Source organism: Globicephala melas, chromosome 5, assembly GCF_963455315.2.
Source record: "Globicephala melas chromosome 5, mGloMel1.2, whole genome shotgun sequence".
In the NCBI taxonomy this organism is placed as follows: Eukaryota; Metazoa; Chordata; class Mammalia; order Artiodactyla; family Delphinidae; genus Globicephala; species Globicephala melas.
The window spans coordinates 1,292,783-1,315,733 of NC_083318.1; the positions used below are offsets into that span (position 1 = coordinate 1,292,783).

General features: G+C 42.0%; 1 protein-coding gene across 1 annotated transcript in view; it reads right to left on the bottom strand.

The window, feature by feature from the left end:
- POLN (DNA polymerase nu) overlaps positions 1-22,951 on the bottom strand; it is a 156,325-nt gene that overhangs the window by 88,838 nt on the left and 44,536 nt on the right. The window contains exons 10-14 of the mRNA XM_030876705.2: positions 13,747-13,830; positions 13,339-13,434; positions 5,214-5,270; positions 4,266-4,319; positions 3,586-3,651 (exon numbers count right to left, since the gene is read on the bottom strand). Of these exons, the coding sequence (XP_030732565.2) occupies positions 3,586-3,651; positions 4,266-4,319; positions 5,214-5,270; positions 13,339-13,434; positions 13,747-13,830 (357 nt within the window). The remainder of the gene's footprint in view (positions 1-3,585; positions 3,652-4,265; positions 4,320-5,213; positions 5,271-13,338; positions 13,435-13,746; positions 13,831-22,951) is intronic.

Consider the following 22,951-nt stretch of genomic DNA (forward strand, 5'->3'; position numbering starts at 1 on the left):
TAAATTAATATTTTAATATTAGACAAAATATATTTCAGATCAAATAAATATTACCAGGTATAAAAAGGGCATTTCATAGAAATAAAGGGGTAAATTCATCAGGCGGACAAAATTCTTAATGTTTCTGCTCCTTATAAAAGAGCAAAAACTACAAGGATATAGAAGAGGTAGAACTGTAAGGAGAAAAAGAAAATTCCACAGTTGTGCTGCAGACTTCAATACCCTTCTCTCAACAATGGACTGAACAATCAGACAAAATCAGCAGGGATATAGTAGACTCGGACAGCACCGTCAACCAACTTGATCTAATTGGTATTTACAAATCATTCCACCCACATTAACAGAATGAACATTCTTTTCAAGTGCACATGGAACAGTTACCAAGATAGACCATTTTCTGGGCAAGAAAACAAGTCTGAATGAATTTAAAAGGATTCAAGCCATGCAGAGTATATCCTTTGACCACAGTGAAATTACATTAGAAATCAGTAACAGTTAGATAACTGGAAAATCACCAATTACTTGGAAACTAAGTAACAAACTTCTAAATAGCCCATGGGTCAAAGAAGACATACTAGAAAAGATTCTGAACTAAATGAAAGTGAAATACAACATACCAGAATTTACTGAATGCCAGAAAGCAGTACCTGGGATTAAATTTATATCACTGAATGCCTATATCAGGCGATGGAAGAAATTTTCACATATTGAGGTTTGGAGAAGTCATCCTGGCTTACACATGATTTGGCTTGAACTTTATGCTAACTAGCACAGCCTCTCTTATGGCCTGTCAAATAGGCATTGTACATCTGCTTTAACCAGTACAGAAAAGAATGCATTTAGAAATCAAAATGGGGCAACTGTGGTTCAGGCATCCAGGATGAAGTTGGGTGGCCAGTGTGGATGTGGTTTCAGACACATTCCTACATCACTGAGAATGTGAATTTCCTGAACTGTATAAAGCTCCAGGACACCGCCAGCCATTCTCAAAACCATATCTGCTAGCAGCTGCCAGCTACAACCTTATGGTCTCAAGGTCCCCCCCCACCCCCGCTTGTAACTATGCAACCATCTCAGACCCCAACTAATCCATGCTTAACAAGCACCCTTACTTCTTGCCACATCCAATTATAATTCCCTATAGACAACTCATGCAACTAACTGTAACCTTGAGTATTTTGCCTTCATACACCTCCCCCATTTTGTAGTCTGACAGAACACAACTCAAGTGCTTCTTGAATCTGTGTCTCCTGGGCTACAGTCCTCAGTTTGGGTCAAATAAAACTCTTTTCTGTCTTATTTTAGATTGTTAATTAATTATTTCCATTGACATCAGGAAAGAAGAAAGATGGTCCCAACTCCAAAAGGGACATGGAGAAACAGGGCATTTATTTTAAAATAACTCACAGGGATGTAATGTGCAGCACAGGAAATACAGTCAAAGATATTGTGATAACGCTGTATGGCGTGTAACGTTAAAATATCAAATCACTATGTAGTACACCTAAAACTAATATAATATTGCAAGTTAACTATACTTCAATTTTTAAAAAAGGTGGAACAGGACCCTGTCAGAGGAACTGCAGGGATTCCACGAGCTGTTGCTGAGAGAGAAAAGCGAGAGGCAGAAAAATAGAATTCTAATTCTGTAAAATAAGAATGACAAAGTCATTTTGTGTCTCTGTGTGTATATATATATACATATATATATATATATATGTATGTATGTATAGATACATATGGGTCTGTATAAGATTTTATTATAAATCTGGAGGAAAATATGGATGTACACTCTATAGGCTGCTAACATGAGCTTCCAATGGCACTGGGCCTGAGGGTGAGGGGCTGAGATATGGGTGTGGTGAGGGAGTGTCTGCAATAAAAAACATGTATGATATAATCCCAGTCATGTAAATGTATGCGCAGTGTGAGTGCACGCACACACGTGTGTGCATAAAGAAATAGAGTATGGTCACTAAAATGTTAATGATGTGGCATTTCAGGTGACTTTTACTTTGTTATTTATATTTTTATCTATTGTTTGAAGTCTTTAGAATTATATATTATTTGTATAATGAAAAAGCCATTTTAAGTATAGCAAACATTATATATTTTAAAAATTAAGGGGCAAAAGACAAACGGAGAAAAAGAACTCAGTATTTTACAAAGGGTTGATCTTTATTATATAAAGAGCTTTTCCATACCTATAGAAAAAAATATACATCCTCCAGAGACATGTGCAAAATGACATGAACAGACAACTCACAGAAGAATAACTTTTATATAGTCAACCTCACTTAATGTTTAAAGGAACAGATATTTAAAGATCAAGCCATGAACTAGTAATCAAAATGAAGACTCCCTGTACTGGCAAGGATGTAGGGAACCAAACACTTTACAAATTGACTGGGAACGTAAAACTCTTTTTTCTCTGGAGGACAATTTGGCAATGCAAAGCCTTAAAAATACACAAACACTTTGACTCAGAAGTTCCACCTCCAGGAATTTATGCTATGGAAATCAACAGAAAAACATACCAAAAATATTCGTACAAGTAAGTTTATGGCACATACAAAATAATTAAAACTGAAAACGATCTAAATGACCCTCAGTAGGGACAGCCACTAAGTAGAGTACAATGCAGCTGTTAAAATGATGATGTACACTTTGAGTCAAAGGTGGGGGCCAAATGCACACATGATGTTTATCTCCTTTTTCAAAAAATTCAGTTGAAATAACAGAAAAATAAATAAGTAAAACTACAGCATCCCAGAAAACCTGGGAGGAGTGCTACCCGCAAGCCCGAGACGTGAGAAATTTCTGGAAGGGAATAAAGCTCAGCAAGAGATAACCTGGAGAGGACACAGGTTCGAGCCCTGGTCTGGGAAGATCCCACATGCCACAGAGCAACTAAGCCCGTGAGCTGCAACTACTGAGCCCGTGTTCTACAACTACTGAAGCCTATGCACCTAGAGCCCGTGCTCTGCAACAAGAGAAGCCACTGCAATGAGAAGCCTGCACACCACAATGAAGAGTGGCCCCCGCTCGCCACAACTAGAGAAAGCCCGCGCGGCAACAAAGACCCAACACAGCCAAAAAAAAAGAGAGAGAATCTGGGGAAGCCACCTGTCCAGTACAAATCTGAAAATGAAGAATGGGGTGGGAAGAGGTGTCTGTCCCTCCTGCCCTCAGCACCAGAGTGCGTGACTCTCTGGATGTGAAGACCCCCCCACTAACTCAACACTTCACACGTGTAGTGTCCTGATCCCCCACTAAGTGCCCAAAACATAGTGTGTGCTACTAGAGAATGGACTTGAGGACACGGGGAGAGGGAAGGGTAAGCTGGGACAAAGTGAGAGAGTGACATGGACGTCTATACACTACCATAAAAATTTTTTTAAAAAACCACAAAAAAACCCATAGTATGTGCTAAATGAACATTGGCTGAATTAATAAACAGAAAAAACTCCACAGCCTATCAGTATGGGGTCTCCTCTAACAAACAAAAAGTGCACAGACAAACACACATCTAGGCAAAACTGCAGTCCCGACATAGAAACAGGCATTTAACAAGAGCTAACTTACAGGATGCTTGGCTGACAGCCTTCCGGTCACGGTTCCAGTCTGGTTCCACGTGGAGGAAACGGAGCCCTTTATCAGTTGGAAAGAATCAGCTTATGCTCTGACAGTGCCGTGCGAAGTCACAAACACGCTGGCCCCTTCAGCACACAACGCTCACTGCTCTGTCCAGAGAACCAGGAGCCACGGGCCCTACACTCCCAACCCAATGTCCGTGGGGTTACAAATTCCTGCATGTGATCAGGGTGAAGGAGATTCTCCCTCAGGCTATGCAGAAGCTGCAGTAGGACACATGGGCTGACGTGCCATGGGGGTCACAGCGTGGACTCAAGGTGGGGCTGTGCACCCCAGACCGGGGCTGTCACTTGCTGTGTGGCCGCAGACAAGTCACAGAACACCTCTGACTGCAGACTCCTCATGCATGAACTAAAACAACATGTCCCTCAAATGACTATGGAAAAGAGATGCAGTAACAGATGTGAAAGCACGTGGTCAGCAGTAGAGCTTCCACATGAATATGAGATTTTAAGGTATAATGTCAACTTATGCTATAGACCTAAATGATAACAAAATCATGGTTCATAGTTTCAAGAATGTTAGATTATTTAAAGAAATTCTACATGTATCTGAACCCATGTGTAAGCCATATTCCCAATCATGATATCTTTTTTCTTAGCTTTAGTTACCTTTTTCATGCAAGCTAGTAATCCATCTACAAAGGTTGACTTGATCTTGTGAACCTAGATTACAAGACAAAAGTAATCACTTTGTGTTTAAGTGTTTAAATTAGGAACAAGTGTCAAAGCAGTGTCTCACAGAGTGCTGGGCATGTGTCACTGATGTCACCTCAGGTGACTCCAGGAGGCCCTGAAATGGCCTTATGTGGTGCCCAGAATTAAATAACAATGACCAACAGAGAAAGACGTCACCCTACCCCTTTTAAAATAAACTTTGTCCTGGAATAATTCCTTTTACAGAAAAGTTGCAAAGATATAGGGAGAGTTCCCGAGTCCCAGCACCCAGTGTCCCCCGTGGGGCCTCTTTCAGTTCAGGTGCTACCATTTACTCACCACCACCACCCCCAACCCCACGCACACACAGCTGCCCAGCCCTAACAAGGACAGCAGTAAATAACGATGGTCCGAGCGGCAGCAAGTCATACCTGTGAACAGATGGCAGGTATGTGAACGGGGAAAAGAGGAGGAGCTAGAAGGGTAGCTAGAGAGAGGGGCATGTCCGTAAGTCAGTAAGTGTCAATGCGAGATGATAAAACACCACCAGGCCGGGAGAGGGAGGAGGCTTGTGTGACAGGCCTCTGAACTCGGCGCTGATGGAAGCCGAAGTCACACTGTGGCCACACGAGGATGACACACCAAATACTTCCTTCAGAATTTTTGTTTGTCCTCTTCCCTTTACGACTCCTCTGATTCACAGCAGGGCTGTTTGTAGCCCTGAGGAATATCATGTCTGGGTACAAGAAGCAGTGCTAATATGAGGTCCACGTGAACAAACTGCATTCCCTTTAGGACACTGTCAGGGCTACTTCAGCGATGATGGATTTTGTGAACAGAGACGGTGCCATGTGGGCCCCCTTCATTACCAACTTACTGACAAAAAAAAAAAATCTAACTTACCTGCCTATATTCCAAAATAATTTTGGGTAATGGATGAAGGTCTTGCAGAGCATTTAACTAAAAAATAAGAATAAATATCACCAATATAATTCCTTCATTTAATTTTAACATTCCAAACACTTATTTTCAGCTGGAAAAGTCCTAATAATAAATGGTCTATCTTGAGCATATTTTCCAAAATGAAGACTCATAATAAACTCAGTTTATCAAGTGTCTTAATTTTAATCCCTTATAGAATCATTATTGTACACTTGGGAGCTAAAGGCACTTCACATGAGCTCGGAAGTAAGATTCCTCTTGAGATTTAAATTCCTGAAATAAATCCAGGGCATGTAAAGCACCATGTAGGACAGTAAACTAGGAAAATGCCTCCAAATGTGTAACTCAATAGTTTAGGAACCCCAACATCTGCATCACAGTTATCGAGCACAAAGTCAGGGAGGTAACACTGGAATATGACTATGGGTTTTAAATTTAATTTTAAAAAGTCAAAATACAACGTACATAAAGCACAAGATCATGTAAACACGGTTTGTTAAATTATCACAAAATGAACACACCTGGGTACTGCCCCCCAGAGGGAACATCCCAGGTTCCCAGGCAGGCCTCTGGCCCTCCCCCAGAGGTAACCAGCCCCCTGGCCTCCACCAGCAAGACCACTTATTCCAGTTTTTTGTTTGTTTGTTTTGCGGTACGCGGGCCTCTCACTGTTGTGGCCTCTCCCGTTGCGGAGCACAGGCTCCGGACACGCGGGCTCAGCAGCCATGGCTCACGGGCCCAGCCGCTCTGCGGCACGTGGGATCCTCCCGGACCAGGGCACGAACCCGTGTCTCCTGCATCGGCAGGCGGACTCTCAACCACTGCGCCACCAGGGAAGCCCTTCTTCCAGTTTTTGAGCTTTGTATCAATGGAATAGGATAGATACTCTTTGTGTGTGGGTTCTTTCGTTCAACATTCTGGTTTTAAGGTTGGTCCTTGTTGTATGATTTACTTGCACTGCTGTATGAATTATTTGAATGCAGGACAATTATTTACCCATTCCACCCCCGATGGGCACGTGTGCTGTTTCCACTGCAGGGCTATTACAAAGAGTGCTGCTGTGAACATTCTGGTACACAGATTTTGGTTAACACACGTCCACGGTTCTGTTGAACATGTACGTAAAGAGGAGAGAGGCGCTGGGTCACCTGTAGCAGAGCTGATACCAGCCAGTTCTCCAAGGTAAACACAATGGTTTTTGTCCCCATCAGCAGCACATGAAAGTTCTCCTTGTTCCACATCTTCGCCAACACATGTTCTCCTAGGTCTTAATTTTAGCCATTCTGGCAAATGTGAAGTGACATTTCAATGTAGTTTTAGTGTGTATTTCCCTGACTAATAAAGTCAGACATGATTCAAATGTTTATTGACCAATTGTATATCTCCTTTCATTAAACCCTGTTCATGTTTTTGTCATTTAAAACGTTGGTTTGTATGTCTTTTTCTTCTTGATGTGTAGGAATTCATTTTTCTGGACAGGGTTTTCTTTAGTTGGCTATATTTAGTGGAAATATCTTCTACCCCTCTGTGGCTTGTTCTTTTATTTGTTTAATAGTGTCTTTTTTATCTATTTATTTTTTAAAATTTTATTTACTTTTGGCTGCATTGGGTCTTTGTTGCTGCACAAAGGCTTTCTCTAGTTGGGGCGAGCGGGGGCTACTCTTTGTTGCAGGTGTGCGGGCTTCTCATTGCGGTGGCTTTTCTTGTTGTGGAGCATGGGCTCTAGGCACTCAGGCTTCAGCAGTTGTGGCGCACAGGCTCAGTAGTTGTGGCTCATGGGCTGTAGCGCGCAGGCTCAGTAGTTGTGGTGCACAGGTTTAGTTGCTCTGCGGAATGTGGGATCTTCCCGGACCAGGGATTGAACCCGTGTTCCCTGCATTGGCAGGCAGATTCATAACCACTGCGCTACCAGGGAAGTCCAATAGTGTCTTTTCATAAATGGAAATTCTTAATTTTACTATTGCCCAATTGATCAATCTCTTCCTTTATGGCTGATGCATCTTGTGTCCTGTTTAAGGATGTTTAACTACCTCAAGGCCTTGAAGATATTCTCTTATGGTATCTTCTACAATCTTTGTTTTACTTTTTATATTCAGATATACAATTCATTTGAAATTTATTTTTGTATATGGTGTGAAACAGGGGTCAAGATGCACTGGCCCCTTATGTAATGAGCCCTCCCTCTCAGAGAACATGCACTTTATACACACATGTGCAGGTCTGTTTGTAGATTCCCTATCCTGGACCATTTGTCTATTTGCTTATCCTTGAATTGACACTACTTCGTACTGATTAATTAATTCCTCATAATTTCTATTGCTTCATGATTAGTCTTGATATCCAACAGACTAAGTCCTTCAATAGTGCTTTTTCCCAAGACTATCTTGGCTCTTCTTAGTTGTTTGCATTTCCCTACAAATTTGGGATTCAGCTTGCCAATTTCTACCAAAAGTTCCTGCTAGGGTATTAGTTAGGATCATTCTGAATCTAAAAATCAACTTGGGGGAGAACTGATGACATAACTTTAATGTACTAGCATGAGCCACGGAACTGCATCACTCTCTATTTAATAGACTGAGGTCTTGGCCAGCCATAGAACATAAACAGGAGGGCCAACACTGGTGTCCTCAGAGCAGGGCTCTACCCAGGGGGAGGACTCCTGCCTCGGTGTAATCCAGAACTGCAGTTTCTCAGAAAAGCTATCCCTAGCGGGATGAAAGTGCATGAAAATCTTAGCCAAGAAAACTGCTTAAGATCAACTAACTCTCTTTATCCTGATACCTTACTCACAAAATAACTTTCTAACCACAGTCTCCCTGTATATCTCGAATCGAGCTGTCTGAGAACACTTGAAAAGGATGAAGTGTTTGATCTCATAACGCTTTGGATAAAGCCCTGCCGCGCTGGTTCATGATCAGAGGCGGAGTGCCGTGGCCGTTGCCACTCTACAAGCTTTATCAAACGCTCCCTCTGTTGGCTCCTGACCCCACATTCTTCTCAGCTCCCTTCTCTCTCTGTGGTCGTTCCATAGCCTCTGCTTGGCACCTCTTCTCTCTCTGACCCCTAAATGTCAGTTTCTCAGAGTTCAGTTCTGTGGTTATCAGTGCTGGCTGCTTCTAGAATCAGCGGGGGAGCTTCAAAAACATGTCTGGGGCTTCCCTGGTGGCGCAGTGGTTAAGAATCCGCCTGCCAATGCAGGGAACACAGGTTCGAGCCCTGGTCCCGGAAGATCCCACATGCCACAGAGCAACTAAGCCCGTGTGCCACAACTACTGAGCCTGTGCTCTAGAGCCCACGAGGCACAACTGCTGAAGCCCTCGCGCGCCATAACTGCCGAAGGCCACACGCCTAGAGCCCGTGCTCTGCAACAAGAGAAGCCACCAAGATGACAAGCCCACGCACCACAACGAAGAGTAGCCCCCGCTCGCCGCAACTAGAGAAAGCCCACGTGCAGCAACAAAGACCCAACTCAGCAATAAATAAATAAATAGATAGATAGATAGATAAATAAGACATTATTAAGCAAGACTAATCCATAAAAAAAAAAAAAAGTCCGGACTGGGCCACGCAGCCCACAGACTCTGATTTTGTGGATCAGTTGTGGGCCTGGGCATGAGTGTTTTTCCAAAGCTCCTGCCAGGGTAGAGGACGACCATCCCAGGGCCAACTACTTCCAGGTATGCATCTCTAGCACAGGACTTCTCCTCACAGACCCAACTGCTCTGTATCGATGTTTTGTGCACACATCTGTCTTCACATGTCCAAGGCTGAACACTTGACCCCCAGCCCCCGTAAACTGTTCCTCTCTTGGTTTTCTCTGGGCAGCGGCCATCACTATCTGCTCAGGTGCACAACTAAGGAAACCAGGAATTACTCTGCATTCACACTCATGTGAACTCACACTCAGAGAAGCTCGTTTCTGTTCTCAAAATGCTCTGAGCATGTGTTTGCTCTGCTCCATCCTCACTGCCATCGCCTGGACACTGAGCCAGCAGTGCCCACACTGCAGCGACAGCCTATTAATGGGACTCCTCCATTCTCCAACCAGTGACGAGAGTGGTCTTTTTAAAACATAGCTAACGCCTGTCAGAACGGCCACAATCCAGGACACCGACACCACCATGTGCTGGCGAGGGTGTGGAGTGACAGGAACCCTCGTCACTGCCGGTGGGAACCAGAATGGTGCAGCCACACTGGAGGACAGTTTGGTGGTTTCTTACAAAACTAAATATACTTTTACCATACAATCCAGAAATCAGGCTATTTATTTACTCAAATAAGATGGAAACTTATGTCCACGTGAAAACCTGAACACAAATGTTTTACAGCAGTTTTATTCATAGCTGCTAAAACTTGGAAGCACCCAGGATGTCCTTCAATAGGTGAATAGATAAATAAAACTGTGGTTCGTCCAGACAATGGAATATGATTCTGTGCTAGAAAGAAATGAGCTGTGGAAAGATGTGGAAGAAACTTAAGTGCATATTGCTAGCTGAATCAAATCTGAAAAGGCTACATAATGTATAATTCCTATATGACATTTTGGAAAAGACAAAACTATGGAAACAGTAAAAACAGTGGATGCCAGGGGTTGAGGGGAGAGATGAATAGGGAGAACAGAGGCTTTTTAGGGCAGTGAAACCACTCTGTTCGATACTCTAATGGTGGATACGTGTCATTACACATTTGTCCAAACCCATAGCCTGTATAACACCAAGAAGGAACCCTAATGCAAACTACAGACTTTGGGCAATGATGATGTGTCAGTGTGGGTTCATCAGCTGTAACAAATGTAGCCCCTGGTGGGGCATGTTGATGGTGGAGGAGGCTGTGTGTGTTTGGGCTGGGGAGGGGGTATATGAGACTTCTCCGTACCATCTGCTCAATTTTGCAGTGAACCTGAAACTACTCTAAAAAACAAAGTCTAATAAAAGCATATCTAAGCTCACAGTTGCGCCCTTACTTGAATTGTTGCAGGCTGCCCATCTCACCAGAAGACCACATCCCTTCCCACGGGGAGGGGAACAGGGAGGGTGAAGGGAAGTGGGAAGAAGGAGGCCTAATTTTGAACTGAGAACCATGTGCACATGTCGCCTAGCGCAGGTTCATCTTTTTAAACGTACAGAGTAGTGTGACTTGTTCAGCTAAGTAAGAGATTAAAGCTAATATGATACGATTCATGTTGATTATGTCTTTGTGAAGAAAAATTCAGGGCACTGTCTGATTCTGTGCACAGTGAAGCACCTCGACACCAGAGGAGAATCACATTTCCTCTCTTCTGTTGTTGGTTGTCTGGGAGAGCTAAGGAGTAGCAAAGGGAAGGGCAACACTGCCAGCTGGTGCCCAGATGGAGAATAAATCAGGCCAAGACCCCCAGCTCAGGTGCAGTCCGAGTGGAAACGTGTGCTTTCCCAGGTTCTGCCACCCCTGGGACTTGAGGGCACACTGCCATGTGGCGTTGAAACCCACTCCAGAGTCTCTCCAGCAAGGTGGGTCCTGCCCCTTGCCCTCGCTGTGCTCTGTGAACACACAGCCGACAGTTCAGCCCCAGCAGGTGCTAGTTCTAGGCCATTTGGTTCTGGGGATGTAGTGAACAAGTCAGATGAAGTCTTTGATCTGTGCAACCTACATCCTACTGGAACAAGCAAACAAGTGACTAGGTAACTTTATTTTTTAAAATTTTATTGGAGTATAGTTGACTTACAATGTTGCATTAGTTTCAGGTGTACAGCAAAGTAATTCGGTTATACATATATATATATTCCTTCTTTTTTAGATTCTTTTCTCATATAGGTTATCACAGGTTACTGAGTAGAGTTCCCTGTGCTATACAGTAGGTCCTTGTTGGTTTTCTATCTTATATATAGTAGTGTGTGTATGTTCATCCCAAGCTCCTGATTTATCCCTCCCCCCAACGTTTCCCCTTTGGTAATCATAAGTTTGTTTTCAATATCTGTAAGTCTGTTTCTGTTTTGTAAATTAAGTTCATTTAAATCATTTTTTTAAAATTAGATTCCACATATGAGTGATATCATGTGATATATACCTTTCTCTGTCTGACTTACTTCACTTATTATGATAGTCTCTAGGTCTATCCATGTTGCTGCAAATGGCATTATTTTTTTATGGGTGAGTAGTATTCCATTGTATATATGTACCACAGCTTCTTTATCCATTTCTCTGTTGATGGACTTTTAGGTTGCTTCCATGTCCTGCCTATTGTGAACAGTGCTGCTGTGAGCGCTGGGATGCATGCACCTTTTCTAACCATCGTTTTCTCTGGATAGATGCCCAGCAGTGGGACTGCTGGATCATACAGTAGTTCTCTTTTTAGTTTTTAAAGGACCCTCTATACTGTTCTCCACAGTGGCTGTACCAACTTACCTTCCCACCAGCAGTGTAGGAGGGGTCCCTTTTCTCCACGCCCTCTCCAGCATTTTGGCAAGTTGTGTGCAGAAAACAAATCGAGGTGAAGGAATAGGTTGTGGCTGGGGGTCTTACTGTCACCTGTGACCAGAGGAGGACTTTCTGGAAGCAGTACTTAAGCTGACAATCAGAAGACAGCTGAGCACACTCCATGGGAAGTTTCCAGACTGAGGAAGGAGCCTGTGAGAAGTGTCGTCAGTGGGGTGCTGGGAGTGAGGAGTGAGGGAGGTCAAAGAAGGGCCAAGTCCAGACCCAGGGCCTGGGCGAGGCACACTCGAGAGCTTGGATGTGATTCTAAGTGGCATGGAAAGCCACTGGGGGACTTCCCTGGTGGCACAGTGGTTGGGAATCTGCCTGCCAATGCAGGGGACATGGGTTCGAGCCCTGGTCCAGGAAGATCTCACATGCCGCCGAGCAACAAAGCCCGTGCGCCACAACTACTGAGCCTGCACTCTAGAGCCCGCAAGCCACAACTACTGAGCCTGTGTGCCACAACTACTGAAGCCCGTGAGCCTCGAGTCCACGCTCCACAACAAGAGAAGCCACCGCAATGAGAAGCCCATGCACTGCAACCAAGAGTAGCCCCCACTCGCCCCAACTACAGAAAGCCCACGTGCAGCCACGAAGACCCAGCACAGCCAAACAAAAAAAAGAAAAAAAGGAAGCCATTGAAGTTGAAGGCAGGGGATAGACATGACTTTTCTAACACTTTTAAAAGATCGTTCTGCCTGGATGTGACGAGTCCCAGCAGGGGTAAGCTCACTGCTGGCTCCCAAGGACCAGGAGGGGGACACTGACCAGGGTGGGGAAGACTTGGGGAAGAGGGAAGATGCGAGGCCCTCTCGGGAGCAGCGTTCCCCAGGGGTGGGCGTTCACTCGGTGACTGATGCCTGGGCCCCGAGGGCCAGGTGTGGGGACAGTTGGCAAGCGTGGTGCCCCGCCAGGGCTGAGACGAGCAGGAAGTGCGGGGCTGGAAGGGCGATGTGCACAGAGGAGTCTGGAGGGAAGCGTTCCTCGGCTGCAAAATCCAACGCTGAGCAAGGCACAGAAAGGATAAGCTGGAGCCTCCACAGCCGGCCCTCAGCAGAGCAACACGTGTCCTCTCGCCCACTGGCCAAGCTCCTCGCTGCAGGCTTCCAGCGGTATCATTATACTCACGGGGTTCTGAATATCTATTCACACTCTGCCATTTGATTAAAGCAGCATCTCACTACACCCTGTCTTTTAAAAAATGCATTCCTCTCAAGGGAAGGGCAGCTAAATTTTTCTAAAACAAACTTGGGGAAAGGAGAAGACTGATGACTTTTCCCATTTCCAGTCTCTTATGAGGGCATGAAGCAAAGAAGTCATGACTACATTGTCAAGAATTTGGTTTCCAGAACAAAGTTCCATCAAATTATCCTCTGCAGGAAATCAAGGCAATTTATCGCCTCTGGAAAACTGTACCATAAGCCTCTTTGTCCTCCCTTCATAACTGAAGGGCAACCTTGGGGTGGGGGCACCTCTCCTGCCGCTGAAAGGAAGTGATGGAACAGAACTGCTCCGTGGTGGTTGCTGCCGGCTTGTGCCACCACAAGGAGCACGGGGCTCTGCAAGGGACTCGCACGTGGTGGGAGGTGCTATTGTCTCGGAGAGTGAGGGGACACTTGTCGACCCTTACCACGGCTTCTGATGTGGACGGGTGTCTCCGGAGCCCAGTTTTGGGAAGAGTCTCCTGTGGACGCAGCAGGTGCAGCTGCAGCTTGCCAAACAGGATCTGCAACAAAAGCCATTTCACGTGATGAGCGGGTCCCAGATTTGAGAGGACCTGAACATCACTATAACAGAGTTAAAGCAACCAGCCAGAGGGGACACACCTGACTAGGTGTGACAAAATGCTTAGATTCTGATTCAGTACTTTCCTTAGATGTAAAGGCTTTGAAGTAATGAATCTCACTGTGAAAGACATGAACAAGTTACATACTTTTCAGATGATCACATAAAATAATGTTTATAAAATCAGAATAAATCTCCCTCTAACCCCTGAACAGGAAGTATATTTAATAAAAGAACTGAAATTTAGCTTTACCTCTCGAAGCTGATTACTGCTTGTTATAAGAAACTGTTCTCCTGCAACAAAATGGGCTTCTTGCTCCAGTTCCTTGAGACGAGACTATGAATGTGACAGACACAATGTTATTAATAGTTTTCACAACTTAAGATTATTTTTCTCAACATGAGATCTTGCAAGAATAAAAAATAATCTAAAATTTACCAAAATGGACATTACAAAATACATATTTTGACTCATGATGCAATACTCAGGCTCAGAATCACTCTCTTAAGTGCAGTGGACCCAAGGAAACAAACTTAAAGAAGTAAAAATAGTAAATAACACACCAAAATGAAGGAGGGAAAGAAGAAGGAATTCTCCAGCAACATTATGACAAGTAAACGGATCCAGCATCAAACCATAAACCTCAAAACTTCCAAAGTATCCCAAGGCAGAAGAGCTAGGACCAAACTGCATGGTGACCACAGTGATCATGATGCAGGACATTCCCTCCCAACAGAGGAGCAGCTGCAGCGGAAACAAGCAACAACGCTCTGAACAACCACACAAACTGGGGCACAGCTCAGGGCGAAGGGTGGGCGGCATGCAAGGCCCAGGTGGGAAAACAGCTGATAAATACGGTGCTGAGCAGAGCAGTAGGACATGCTGAATTTATGAACCCCTCACCCCCTCACCATTTTGGTCAGAAGAAAAGGAGAACATGACCAGGACTTTTAAAAAATTATTATAGGGACTTCCCTGGTGGCGCAGTGGTTAAGAACCCACCTGCCAATGCAGGGGACATGGGTTTGAGCCCTGGTCTGGGAAGATCCCACATGCCGTGGAGCAACTAAGCCCATGAGCCACAACTACTGAGCCCACGAACCACAACTACTGAAGCCCACGCACCTAGAACCCGTGCTCCAAAACAAGAGAAGCCACAGCAATGAGAAGCCCGTGCACCACAACAAACAGTAGCCCCTGCTCACTGCAACTAGAGAAAGCCAGCGCGCAGCAACGAAGACCCAAGGCAGCCAAAAATAAACACATAGATTTACATATTTAAAAAATTATTATTAAAAAAAAATTATTATAAAAGAAAAGAGAGAGCAGAGTGTAAATCAACCAACTCTGAGGAAATATCATCTGCACTCTACCTTTATCAGACAAGAACTGCCTTTCGGCTGAAATACTGAAAGACGTTTACAAATAGGAGCAGGACAAGTACAATACAAAAAACTAGCACTAGGCAAAAAGAAGAACCCACAGACAATGGCCTCAGTTAAGGTAAGCCAGAATTCTATAGTCAAGGGAACAAATGATGAAAAGAAGAACAAGGAACAAAGCATGAAAAAACAGATAATGGGGACTTCCCTGGTGGTCCAGTGGCTAAGAGTCCACACTCCCAATGCAGGGTGCATGGGTCTGATCCCTGGTCAGGGAACTAGATCCCACGTGCCGCAACTAAGAATTCGCATGCTGCAACTAAGGAGCCCACCTGCCGCAACTAAGACCTGGCACAACCAAATAAATAAATAAAATATTTTTTAAATGTGTTAAGTGGCTTTTTCTTATTGACAGGAGTTATCTATAGAGTCTGCATATGAGTCTTTTATCACACGCATTGAAAGTACAATCAAAATCCCAGCTGGTTTTTAAAAAGTAGATCAGAGAATTTTATATGGAAATGTGAAGAACCTGGATTGATAAATACCATGTGGAAGAACAAAGATGGAAGACTGTAGGATATCAAGACATATTATAAGCCTACAGTAACTAAGCCAGGGAAGTATTAGCACAGGGACAGACACACAAAACAAAAAAACAGAAAAGAGTCCAGAAAAAACCCCACACATACACAGTGACCTGATTTATGACAAAGACACTACTGTAATTCGTAGTGCAGGAAACAGTGGCACTTTTAATAAATTGTGCTTAAATGAATGGAAATCCATCTGGGAAAAATCTTAACTGTACTTTATACCATGCAGAAAAATTAATTTGAAGTGGAGGATAGGCTTAAAATAATACAGCTTATACAAGAAAACACAGGAGAATATCTTTACTAGAGGTCAGACAAAGAGTACTTAGCACACAAAAATTCTCAAACATTTAAGAAATGGTTCATTGGACTTCATGAAAATGAAGAAATTCTGTTCATCAAAGGACATAGCTACTGAGAGAGTAAAAAGACAAGCTGTAGACAAAGACAGGGCCAGACAGTAAATACTTCAGACTCTATGGGTCACATATGGTCTCTGTCACATATTCTTCTCTACTTCTGTTTGTTTTTTAAAAATTGTAACAACCACTCTTAATTTCAGGCCATATGAAAACAGGCCACAGGATGGATTTGGCCTATAGACCACTGTTTGTCAAACCCTGGACTGGGAGAAAGTACTTTCAATATATCTTACAAAGGACCCACATACAGAATATATAAACAATTCCTATAAGTAAATAAGAAAAAGCTGACATAAACTTTTAAATAGGCAAATTCTTTGAAAAATTGGATCACAGAAAGAATATATCCAAAATACCATCAAGCGTATGAAAAGGTGCTCACTATTATTACTTACCAGGGAAATGCAAATTAACTCCACAGTGAAATGCGACTACAGACCCCCCAGGACAGCTAAAGTGAAAAAGACTGACAGTACTGTGCTGGTGAGGATGTAGCAAATGGGACTAGAAAATGTTACAACCAATCTGAAGGGCTATGTGGAAGCACCTACTATCGCTAAATATACGCATACCCTGTAACCCAGCAATTCCACTTCTGGATGGAAAACCAAGAGCTCTCTTATCCACCACAGGTTACAGTTACACCACATGGACAGTCGCAGCCACTGCGATCACAGTGCCCAACAGTGGGAGAGGGTGTAAGGAAATTATGGCACCTTCTTACAATAGGTGCTACAAGCAGTTTTCATTGGCATGCACTTCTGCTACATTCAACCAAACTGGTGAATCCCACAGACAGAATGTGAGCAAAAGGAGCCAGAACCAAAGAGCCCATGCTGTGTGGTTTACATGAAGCTCAGAATCACCAAGGACAGGGTCAGATGAATGGCTATCTGGGGGTACAGACTGGGAGGGGACAGGAAGGAGACTTCCGGGTGCTGGAAATATTCTATACCTTGATCTGGGTGGAGGTTACATGGATGTGTACGTATATAAAAATACGTCAAGCTGTACACTTAAGATTTGTACCAAGCAGATTCAGGGAAGATGGCAGAGTAGGAGGCACCTGTGAGGTGAGACTTCATCTCCCACCTGGACAGCAACTGCAGGGGAAGAACCCTCTGATGTAATCGTCTGGGAACTCTGGAGTCTGCTGATGGCTTCCAGGGGAAGCCTTGGATGGTAAACCGCAGTTCATTTTGGTCAGTTTCAGCTCTTGGTACCATAGAAGCTATCCACCCCACCTCCCCCAGACAGGAGGCCCGAGGCCAGGAGGCCATGCACCTGTTTCTGGAGCAGCCTGCCCACAGCCTGCAGGAACTGGTGGGGCAAAAAAGACCCTGTACAGATATTGGGGGCCTCTACTCTGATCACTGATTGCTGCTTCTGATCACAGAGGTGCAGATGAACAGGCCATTGTTGTTGCACTTCCCCCATTATTGCAAGACCCTCTCCCTCCAGCTTAAGTGACTTCCAGGGGACTTAAAGGGCTAGTGCCTTTTTTAACCCCTCTGCATTTTTTGCTTTTTCTCCTTTGAAGCCAGATATTAAAGACAAGGACATTCAAAAATAACTTCACATACATGGGGAAAATTAGAAGGTGACCGTGCATGCCAAGGAAAAGGCTCAGAAAAGAACTGTGAAGACCTTAGGTTTATACTTTAGGTTGATCCTCAACACAGAGACAACCTGCAGCAAATTAAAAAACCCAAGACAATAAACAGAAACAATAACACACAGAAAGAGCAAACTGTGGGAAAGGAGAGAATCTGATTTCCAGAGTTACCACATTATTAGATCCAAATGTCCAATGTTCAACAAAAATATCACAAGACAAACACAGAAACAGGAAAATATGGTGTATTCAAAGGAAAAAAAAAAACCCAGAAACTATCACTGAAAAAAAAGACCTAATGGCAGATATATACCACACACCTTTAAAACAACCATCTTAAAGATGCTCAAAGAACTAAAGAAAGTTGTGAAGAAAGTCAAGAAAACAATGTGTGAACAAAATAGAAATATTAATAAAGAGACAGAAAATGTAAAAAGAAACTAAAAAAGAATTTTTTGGAGCTTAAAAGTATGATAATTGAAATTAAAAAGTCACTTGAGGGTTCAAAGGGAGATTTGAGCAGGCAGAAGAAAGAATCAGTGAAGAGAGAATAATGAAAATTATTGAGGCTGAGGAGCAGAAAGAAAAAAATATTGAAGAAAAGTGAACAGAGCTTAAGGGTCCTGTGGGATACCATCAAGCAGACCAATACACACACTGTGGGAACCCCAGAAGGAGAAGAGAAAGAAAAGGATAGCAAGAATATTTGAAGATATAATAGCTGAAAACCCCTCAAAAATTTTTTTACATCTTTATTGGAGTATAACTGCTTTACAATGTTCTGTTAGTTTCTGCTGTATAACGAAGTGAATCAGCTATATGTATCCATATATCCCCCATGCCCTCCTTCTTTTTTTAAATAAATTTATTTGTTTGTTTGTTTATTTATTTTTGGCTGTGTGGGGTCTTTGTTGCTGTGCGCAGGCTTTCTCTAGTTGTGCGAGTGGGGGCTACTCTTTGTTGTGGTGAACAGGATTCTAATCATGGTGGCTTCTCTTGTTGCAGAGCACGGGCTCTAGGTGCACAGGCTTCAGTAGTTGTGGCTCACGGGCTCTAAAGTGCAGGCTCAGTAGTTGTGGTGCATGGGCTTAGTTGCTCTGTGGCATGTGGGATCTTCTCATACCAGGGCTTGAACCCGTGTCCCCTGCATTGGCAGGCGGATTCTTAACTACTGCGCCACCAGGGAAGTGCCCTCCCTCTTGAGCCTCCCTCCCACCCTTCCTATCCCACCCTTCTAGGTGGTCACAAAGCACCAAGCTGACCTCCCTGTGCTATGCAGCTCCTTCCCACTAGCTACCTATTTCTTGCTGTGATTTATGTCATAGAGTGTTCTGCCTATGTTTTCCTCTAAGACTTTGATAGTGTCTGGCCTTAATCCATTTTGAATTTATTTTTGTGTATGGTATTAGGGAGTGTTCTAATTTCATTCTTTTACATGTAGCTGTTCAGTTTTCCCTGCACCACTTATTGAAGAGGCTCTCTTTTCCCCACTGTATATTCTTGCCTCCTTTGTCAAAGATAAGGTGACCATATGTGTGTGGGTTTATCTCTGGGCTTTCTATCCTGTTCCATTGATCTATATTTCTGTTTTTGTGCTAGTACCATACTGTCTTGATTACTGTAGCTTTGTAGTATAGTCTGAAGTCAGGGAGCCTGATTCTTCCAGCTCCGTTTTTCTTTCTCAAGATTGCTTTGGCTATTTGGGGTCTTCTGTGTTTCCTTACAAATTGTAAAATTTTTTGTTCTAATTCTGTGAAAAATGCCCTTGGTAGTTTGATAGGGATTGCATTGAATCTGTAGATTGCTTTGGGTAGTAGAGTCATTTTCACAATGTTGATTCTTCCAATCCAAGAACATGTTATATCTCTCCATCTGTTTGTGTCATCTTTGATTTCTTTCATCAGTGTCTTATAGTTTTCTGCATACAGGTCTGTTGTCTCCTTAGGTAGGTTTATTCCTAGGTATTTTATTCTTTTTGTTGCAATGGTAAATGGGAGTGTTTCCTTAATTTCTCTTTCAGAATTTTCATCATTAGTGTATAGGAATGCAAGAGATTTCTGTGCATTAATTTTTTATCCTGCTACTTTACAAAATCCATTGATTAGCTCTAGTAGTTTTCTGGTAGAATCTTTTGAAAACTCCTCAAATTTGATGAAATACATGAATGCAAACATCAAAGAAGCTCAAAAACTTCAAGTAAGATGAACTCAAAGAGATGAACATGAAGACATAGTATAATCAAGCTTTCAAAAGACAACGACAAAAGAGAATTTTGAAAGCAACGAGAGAAAAGTGTCATCACATACAAGGGATCCTCAATAAGATTATCCTCAGATTTCTCATCAGAGACATTGGAGGCCAGAAGACAGTAGGTTAATATATTCAAAGTGCTAAAAGAAAAAACTGTAAACCCAAAATCCTTATCTGGCAAAGCTGTCCTCCAAGAGTGAGAGAGAAATTAAGACATTTCCAGATAAACAAAAGCTGAGGGAGATGTGAACACTACACCTGCCCTGGGAGAAATGCTCAAAGAAGTCCTGCAAGGTGAAATGAAAGGACACTATACAGTAACCTAAAGCCAAATGAAGAAATAATGATCTCAATAAAGGTAAATACGTGAATTATAAAAGCCAGTATTATAACAATTTGTAACTATGCTTTTTGTTTTCTATATGATTTAAGAAAAAGCAATTATGAGTATAAAAGCTAGTAGTACTGTAACTTTAGTTTGTGACTCCAAATCTTCCTTTCTACATAATTTTAAAAAATTATTAGTTTATATTTTGGGACCCACAATGTATAAAGATGTAATTTTGTGACCTCAATAACTGGAAGTGGGGGGACAGAGCTGTAAAAGAGCACAGTTTTTGTATGTCATTGAAGTTAAGCTCATATAAATTCAAATTAGAGTGTTATAACTTTAGGGTGTTAGATGTCATCCCCATGGTAACCACAAAGAAAAAACTATAGAATATATACAAAAGGAAATGAGAAAGGAATTTAAACATTTCTACAAGAAATCAACTAAACACAAAGGAAGACAGTAATGCAGGAAATGAAGGACAAAAAAGCTGTAAGGCATATAGAAAACAAATAGCAAAATGATAGAAGTCCTTCCTTATCAGTAATTAATTAAATGTAAATGGATTAACTCTCCAATTGAAAGGCAGAGATTGGCAGAATGGATAAAAAACCATGGTCCAACTATATGCTGTCTGCAAGAGACTCACTTTAAATTCAAAGAGACAAACAGGTTGAAATTGAAAGGATGGAAAAAGATATTCCATCCAAATATTAATGAAAACAGAGCAGGGATGGCTGTATTAATATCATACAAAATAGAACTTAAATAAAAACTGGTTACAAGAGACAAAGGATGACATTATATTTTCAGTACAGCAAGAAGATATAATATAAGCATTTACATACCTAATGACAGACCATTAAAATATATGAAGAAAAACTAACAGAAATGAAGGGAGAAATGGATAGTTCTACAGCAATAGTTGGGGACTTGAATACCTCACTCATGATAATGGATAGAACAACCAAACAGAAGGTAAGTAAGGAAATAAGAACTTAAGCAATGATAAACCAACTAGAGCTAACAGACATGTACATAACACTCTACCCAACAATAACATGCGCATGGGATATTCTTCTTAAGTGAACATGGGATGTTTTCCAAAATAGACTACATGTTAGGCCACTAATTAAGTCTCAAGAGATTTTAAAAGACAGATATCATAGAAAGTATCTTCTCTGACCACAGCAAGTTGAAGTTAGAAATCAATAACAAAAGGAAAACTAGAAAATTCACAAAATTGTATAAATTAAACAACACACTTTTAAACAACCAAAATATCAAAGAAGAAATCAAAAGCAAACTTAGAAATTATTTAGAGATGAATGAAAACAAAACCACAACATACCTGCATATGGGATGCAGCAAAAGCAGTGCTAAGGAGGAAATTTATAGCTATAAATGCTTATATTAAAAAACAAGAAAAATCTGAACTCAATAACCTCACTTCACAACTTAAGGAACTAGAAAAAGAACAGACTAAACCCAAAGATAGCAGAGGAAGGAAATAATAAACATGAGAGCAGAGTTAAATGAAATCGAGAATATAAAAACAATAAAAGAAAATGAATGAAACCAAAATTTGGTTCTTTGAAAAGATCAACAAAATTGACAAACCTTTAGCTAGCTAGACTAAGGAAAAAAGAAAAGGCTCAAATTACAAAAATCAGAAATTTAAGTGAAAAATATTATTATCAGGGAATTTCCTGGCAGTCCAGTGTTTAGGGCTCCGCACTTTCACTGCCAAGGGCCTGGGTTCAATCCCTGGTCAGGGAACTAATCCCACAAGCCTCACAGTGAGGCCAAAAAAAAAAAAAAAAAAGAAATTACTATCAATTTTACAGAAATAAAAAGGATTATCAGAGAGAACTATGAACAACTGTACACCAGCAGAATGGATAACCTAGATGAAATAGACAAATTCGTAGAAACATAAAACCTACCAAGACTAAATCATGGAGAAACAAAAAAAACTGAATAGACCTGTAACTAGCAAGGAGACTGAATCAGTAATCAAAAATCTCCCAACAAAGAAAAGCCCTGGATGCAATGGCTTCACTGGTGAATTCCAGCAAACATTTAAAGAAAGAAGTAGTCCAATCTTTCTGAAAATTTTTCAGAAAAACTGAAGAGAAGGAAACACTTCCCAACTCACTTTATAAGGCCAGCATTACCCTGACACCAAAGCCAGACAAACACACTACAAGACTACCTATCAGTATCCCTTATGAACACTGATGCAAAATTCCTCAACAAAATGCTAGCAAGCAGAATTCAGCAGTATATTTAAAGGATTATACACCATGACCAAGTGGAATTTGTTCCTGGAATGCAAGGATGGTTCAACGTACGAAAATTAATCAATGTAATATGCCACATCAACAGAATGGATGGGGGAAAATACATGATCACCTCAAATGATGCAGAAAAAGCATTTGACAATATATAACACCCTTTATGATAAAAACACTCAGAAAAACTAGAAATGGAACAAAACTACCTCCATATAGCAAAAGTCATTAATAAAAAACCCAGAGCAAGCATCACACTCAGTAGTAAAAGACTGAAAGCGTTTCCTCTAAGGCAAGGATGTTTGCTTTCACCACTTCTATTCAACGTGGTATGGAAGTTCTAGCCAGAGCAATTAGGTAAGACAGAGAAATAAAAGGCATCCAAATTGGAAAGGAAGGAATAAAATTATCCCTGTTTGCAGATGACATGATTTTATATGTACAAAACTCTAAAAATTCCACAAAAAAAAACTGTTAGAACTTTCTGAACTCAGCAAAATAGCAGGATACAACATCAACACACAAAAATCAGTTTCATTTCTACACATGAACAATCTGAAATGGAAA